Genomic DNA, 6,576 nt, shown 5'->3' with positions numbered 1-6,576 from the left:
AGGCAAAGTAAAGTTCATATGAATATACTGTCACTGTTCTTAGTTCCACATTTCATCATGGCACACTCATCAGAAAATGAAATGATAATTTAATGAATGAGTATAAACAGTTCAGTTTTAAAATAAAACATGTGACATATTTCCACAAAGTAATCATTTTGTAATTAAATGAAAGCCTTCAACCCTGCTGCTGGCCTGTATTTATTATCAGCTGCATATGTGTGCTTGATGTTTTATGGAACAGATTGTTTGACATTTTATTGGATTGATTGATGGATGTTTTATGGATAGCACTTTAAATTTCATTGTACTGGTTTTATCTTGTGCAGTGACAACAAAAGGATTCTGTTCTATTCTATTCAACCCTTGGTGTACTCCCACTGTAGACAAGATGTTGATACATTAGGCTTGTGCTTTCTCCCCCACAGCCCCTCCACCTGCTGAACAAGTGAGTAGAGAGTAGCTATCAGACACAGTGACCTAAACCTGTTCCTTCACCAGATTCAAACATCAGGTATATTGTGGAAAAATGTTTTATAAATCTGTGTCACATTGCAGAATCTGACTTAAAACACTGAGAGAAATCAGACTTGATACAACACCCAGAAATTCTACCTTTAATTACCGCTGTGGCATTTCAAACTAACCCTCAAACAAGTATGGTTATACATTGTACTGTCAGTATGTAATTAATAAAAAATTGGAAACTGCCACTTGATTGATAGAAAGCCATATAGCCATGCACCAGTCACAGTCATGACTGTCAAGGCTCCAGGCTGAATATCATTTTAGTGAGACTACACTAAAATATTGAACTGTTATAAATAATGTAATGTTGTGCAAATCTTTTTAAATGAACCTTCGCTGATAATATTAATGGATGATCTGGCAAACTAAAAAATGAGATGACATAACAAAATTCCAAAGCTAAGGATAGTTTTGTGCTTTACAGTGATGAAAGAACTGTGCAGGTGTTACAAATGCGCCAGTGTTCTTTGTTAACCCTTTCAAAAAGGTTTTGTTTGACAGTATTTGAAGTGAAACCGCATCTCTAAGGACTTTTGGGGGAACAGCTGTAAATGTGAACAACCCCCTGTGCTCTATGGGCTTCCATGGTATGTTGCTGGGTCAGGCTGTTTTTACAAAGGGGCCCTCTGCTTGTCACGTATAAAAAGGAAGGTCTGTAACAGGTAGACAAGCAGTTCCGCTCCACGAGCAGCACCAGCAGCACCATTACTGCCTCCACTAACAACACCTGGCAAAAATGACCTCCAGCGGCATGAACATGATGGGCAAGATCATCTTCTACGAGGATAGGAACTTTCAGGGCCGCTCCTATGAGTGCATGAACGACTGCCCCGACATGTCCTCCTACCTGAGCCGCTGCCATTCCTGCAGGGTGGAGAGGGGCTGCTTCGTGGTCTATGACCGCACCAACTTCATGGGAAACCAGTACTTCATGAGGAAGGGCGAGTATGCTGACTACATGAGCATGATGGGCATGAGCGACTGCATCAGGTCGTGTCGCATGGTCCCCATGTACAGAGGGTCCTACAGGATGAGGATCTATGAGAGGGAGAACTTCCAGGGCCAGATGCATGAGCTGATGGAGGACTGCGAGAATATCATGGACCGCTACAGCATGTCCAACTTCATGTCCTGCAATGTTATGGAGGGCCACTGGTTGATGTATGAGCAGCCCCACTTTAGAGGAAGGATGATGTATATGAGGCCTGGAGAGTACAGGAACTTCATGAGCATGGGCTGGAGTGGCATGAGGTTCATGAGCATGAGGCGCATCATGGATTCCTGCTATTAGATGACAACTCATGAGGGTGCAGCAGTTAGTTTCTAAACAAAACCAGTTACAAAGAAACTCATCTGCAGCAATATATACTGGATATTGACTACAGCACCGGGATGACAGAGATTGAACACCACTGTCTTTGACTGAGACATAGCTGATGAAGAGAGTAACGACAGCCTTCACAAAGAAACACTAATAAAGTTTACTTTGTTATAAAAATATGTTGGAGTTGAAACTTTTCTCATTTCTTTTCCTCTCTTCTGATAATTTTCTTTCCTCTTCCAACTGTTGCTAAAGGTACCTTGTCAACCTTGTGACCTAGATTCCAATAACCTCAACTGGCTAACAGAGGCAAATGACAATAAGTTTGTCATGTAGGACTAGATGATAAATTTCGGTACCACAAAAGTAACGGCAATCATTGATATCCCATATATTGATATTTACGTACGTATTCTTTTACATCTTTCAGCCAATATAGATCCATCACCAATTCCTAGGATCGGCTGTTTCAACTTACTGGGGATGTAATGATATCAATATCTCACAATACAATAATACCTCAATAACAAGTCCACAATACGATATTTATTGCGATAGTTTAAAAAAAGGCAAGTGAAAACTCAACTGCAAAAAACAGTCGGTCATATTCTCCGATGTGTAGGAAACCTCAAGTCTAACAGTGTCTGCATATTGTTTTTTGTTTATCTGTCTCCTTCTCCCCTCTTTCATTTTGTGACACGGGCAAACTGAAATGCTTCCACACGTCAGATATCTAAAAGATGCTGGAGCTTCCTCAGTTTCTCGCTCGTCTCAAACACCGGCATCCACCAGCTTCGATGTAGATTGGAAGAGGGAGTGAGCGGGGTGCAAAGGATGATGGTCTCTGTAGTTCTCCTTTCCCTTCGCTCTACTTCTCCGCTGTAACAAAACTACAGTTTTGCCTAGAAGACCTATCGTTTGTTACCATTCAATATGGTTATATCCCTACAACTTACTAATTAAAAAAATTGTTCTGTAAGTAAATCTTAAGGTGAGCTGTATCAGTACTGTATTAGCAATTGTAGGATGATACCCAGGCCTATGTTCACACGATCATAACACTAACCCAGAGAGATGGGTACTATAAATACGAGCTAAGAGGCATTTATGGATCTGGATAGCTTGTTTGTTACAAAATCTGAATTTTATTCTTGTCAATCTCCCTTAACAAAACAATCAAATTTATCAATGAGTCCCAGGGCCTATTCTAGTCTGTTTGACTAGTGTGTCCAGCTCTCTAGCTGGGTGATGCTAGACTATCAAGAAATCTAAGACAGATATACGACAAATATTTACATTGTTTAAGATGATTGAGTGCTTACACCAACAGGAATTAAATCTCCCTACATTTTAATGATAAACAAATCACATTGAAAAGTTTACAGTTTATATACCTCTCTGCTTTAATCCTCCTGATAATAATACCAGGCTCACATGTTACAAATAAAGGTGTGTCTGCTTTCTTTAACCTTTTGGGCTTTGTCTGCCCTTTTTCCTCACATTACATGCTGTAAGAGCTCCCATCCCATCCCATGAGCAGACAAGACCAGTTAGTCAGGCAGCATGACACTGACAGGGACCTGCGATCTAATTCAGCTAGTGGCTCCTCTGGGGCACTGTCCACTGGAGCACTATAATGATAAGGCCGATATCAGTAGCTATGATTAAATGATTTGAACTTCAATAGCCCAAGTCAGTGTCCCAGTAACCATCTGATACTGATGCTGTTCACAGACAGCTTCTTGAGGAAAATGAGGCAGCCACTAGCAGTGGTGGTACATGAAACAGTGTTAGATGACAAACCTTGGCATTAGGAACCATGAAAAGTAACTTTTCAGGGAATACAGGTATCACTCGCCCTCAGCAGTTAACAGGGCTCTGACGCACCAAGTAAACATCATCAGTAGTTTCATGATTTCTGTTAGCACTGCTGACTATAGTTTGCACTTACTATCAGCTGAGTCAATGTGTTGACTGTTGATTGTGTTGATCATTGGTAGCTATCGAGAGCAAGCTGACTGAACCTATGAATTTCTCCTTATTTTTCATCACTGCAGTTTCTTGTCTTCTTCCAGCACCAGTGACTAAAATGCTGAACTTAAAGGCTGCACCAGTCAATACTTTTTATTAACACTAGATGAAGTTACTATGTGGAATGTGAAAGGCGCAGCTCACTTTCACAAACTCAGAGATTTATCACTACTACTTGCTTCAAGGGTTAGTGGAGAAATCCAAAATGAGAGTAAATATTAGACTTACATTTGACAGTTGGCCAGGAACATGACTCCAAATGAATGCTACTGTTGCCCCATGTCTGCTGTATGTGTAAACAGATGATTATATCCCAATATGTTAGCCATTAATACCTTTTTAAAAACAGTAGTCTAAACCAATTTGCGTCACTTGTTGCCTCGAAGTAGCCAAAAAAAGATTAATGTAGTTTGAACAGAAAGATGATTTCCGTTTGTTTTTTGTTGTTGTTTTTTTCCCTTGCTGATATGAAGCAACTAAATTAATGAAGAAGACAGAATATGCTCATTACTGTGCATTTACATGAGATGTGTCTGGGAGTGGCATGTCTGTCCACAGTTATGATGATCACTGTTAATAAGCACAAATGACTGTGTAGCCAGTGTGTGTGTCTGTGTGCGTATACTGGGTATCTCATTCTAACTGTCTAATTGTAAAAATTTCTTGTGTTTCCTTCCTAATCAGACCATGGTTATGACTGAAATCAAAAGGGTGAAGAACAGTACCCATTTTATTTTGCACAAAAATGGGGTGTCTGGTAAGAGGTTAGTGTGATTCACAGTGGTGTGAAAATCACTGGCTAGATTGTTTTGTATTTTTTTCCTTCTGATTACCATTGCAGGCTACAGTTCAAGGTATATTAATGTTGGCAGTAAGATGACAGCTGTCCTCTGGTCTTTGTGGCACATTTAAGTTGGAAATCTGGAAACACTGGTGGGTGGTTGTTGAAGTTCTTTGAAGTTTGCTTGGTGTGCATCACTGCCCTTAGAGCTCAGTGCTAGTGGTTCTTAAAGATGCTTTAAGAAATTGATGGCATAGTCATCTGTGTTAATTTGCACAATAATGGGCTAAAAAATGTTTTTTACAGCTGAAACACCTTCAAACAGGGAGTAGAGGGACAAATCTACTGAGCTCACACTCAAGTTTAAAGTTTGACAGCTAGCTGTTTCTGTCTCCCCTTGCTTCCTCCTGTGCCTCTGGTGCCTTGTAGAGAGATCACAAGAAGAGAAAGGAAAGGGGCAAAATATCCCTATTCACGTCCTTTCATGAAGAGAAGCAGCCATCTGCCAAATGCCTCTTCACATTAACTTTGCACCATTGAAGCCAGTGATGGTGCAGGACAAAACTGCACAATGCTGGAGCCATTACGGCTGGTACATCAAGTTTTCCAACTGATTTAGTTCTCCCTCTCACTTTTTCACACGTCTTTCAACAGAAGCTGAGACCGAGTGTGACAGGAGAAGACTGTATTAAGGGGCTAACTACAAGCAGACAATAAAATGTTTCGTCTGAGAAGAAGATAAGGAAGAAGTTGGACAGCTGCAGAAATAACTCATGGAATGTACTTAAAATAACTAATACAATAAGTTCAATGTTTTAATGTTGTTTTCTGTGATCTGTGATCTAATGTAGCAGGCTCCTGTGTGGTCAAAATCATCCATTTGGAAAAAGATGCAAGCAGGCTAATCTCAAACTAAACAATGAGCTCATCTATATGGATCCACTGTCTATTTAGGCCTGGTAATTTGAACAGTGACACAGGTTGGCAAATACATGAGACTTTCCTTTAAAAGGGTACAACTTGACAAAACAAAGGGAGCTGAGACTTACTGAGTAGGTTCAACAAGTCTGTGGGCCACATTTTAGATTACTTGGATGTCTGGACTCAGCAACAGTGGCACTAAGGTTAGTCAAAAAACTGTTCATAGAGAACAGAGTCTGACAGGAGAGGGCCGATATCAAAGCTGCTTTTGTGTGTCACATCAAGACAAGGCTCTAACCGTTTGAAAAACAGCACAGGGGTGAATGAGGCCAGCATTTTCCTGGACACAAACAGCACTGCTAAGGGAAACCAAACCTGTGTGGTCAACACAGCTCTCAACTACAGCAGTAGTCACAAAAATTGGAATCATATGAATGATGGTTGTCATTTGTAGTCATGGGGACATGAGGACAATGGTGGGAAAAGATTAGACGACGTTCAGGGCTCCTTGGTGGTTCATTGTGTGTGGAAGTCGTGTGGTCGGCCCCCAGCCTGTGCTCACATCAGCTCACACATCAGTTTGTGATCACAGCACAGCTCACACCTAACAGCTGGACTACAACTGGCAAGTCTAGATTTATTATAAGGATTAGAGTTGCAGGGAACTGGGGGCTGGGCAGGATCAGTCTACGGCCAAAAGGCCTCCTAGATATGCAAAAAGAGGAGTTTTTTATTACTTTCTGCTATCAACAAGCATGCCCACTTTATCCAGAAATTGGGAAGATGTGACAGGGCAAGAGAGTGAGAACTTCTTTGTCAACTATGTCCATCATTTTTTTGTGTGTACAACCAGTTGCACGACACCATCACACCACAAATGCTTTTGAAGTTCATTAGTGTGTTTCGTTATTACTACTTGAAGGATTTGTTGTATCTTGAGGCAGGTTTATCCATCCCAGGTGATTTGGATCCATTGCGAACAGCTATGAACACT

General features: G+C 40.8%; 1 protein-coding gene across 1 annotated transcript; it reads left to right on the top strand.

Moving 5' to 3' along the window:
• The first annotated feature begins 1,261 nt into the window (after nt 1-1,261).
• Nucleotides 1,262-1,890, top strand: LOC108899293 (gamma-crystallin M3). The gene has a single exon (XM_018699678.2). The coding sequence runs from the start codon at nt 1,265-1,267 to the stop codon at nt 1,817-1,819; it is 555 nt and encodes a 184-aa protein (XP_018555194.1). The 5' UTR covers nt 1,262-1,264; the 3' UTR covers nt 1,820-1,890.
• Nucleotides 1,891-6,576: the final 4,686 nt, after the last annotated feature.

This window comes from Lates calcarifer, linkage group LG7_1, assembly GCF_001640805.2.
Source record: "Lates calcarifer isolate ASB-BC8 linkage group LG7_1, TLL_Latcal_v3, whole genome shotgun sequence".
NCBI classification, from domain to species: domain Eukaryota; kingdom Metazoa; phylum Chordata; class Actinopteri; family Centropomidae; genus Lates; species Lates calcarifer.
This window is presented reverse-complemented; position numbering and strand designations above follow the sequence as displayed.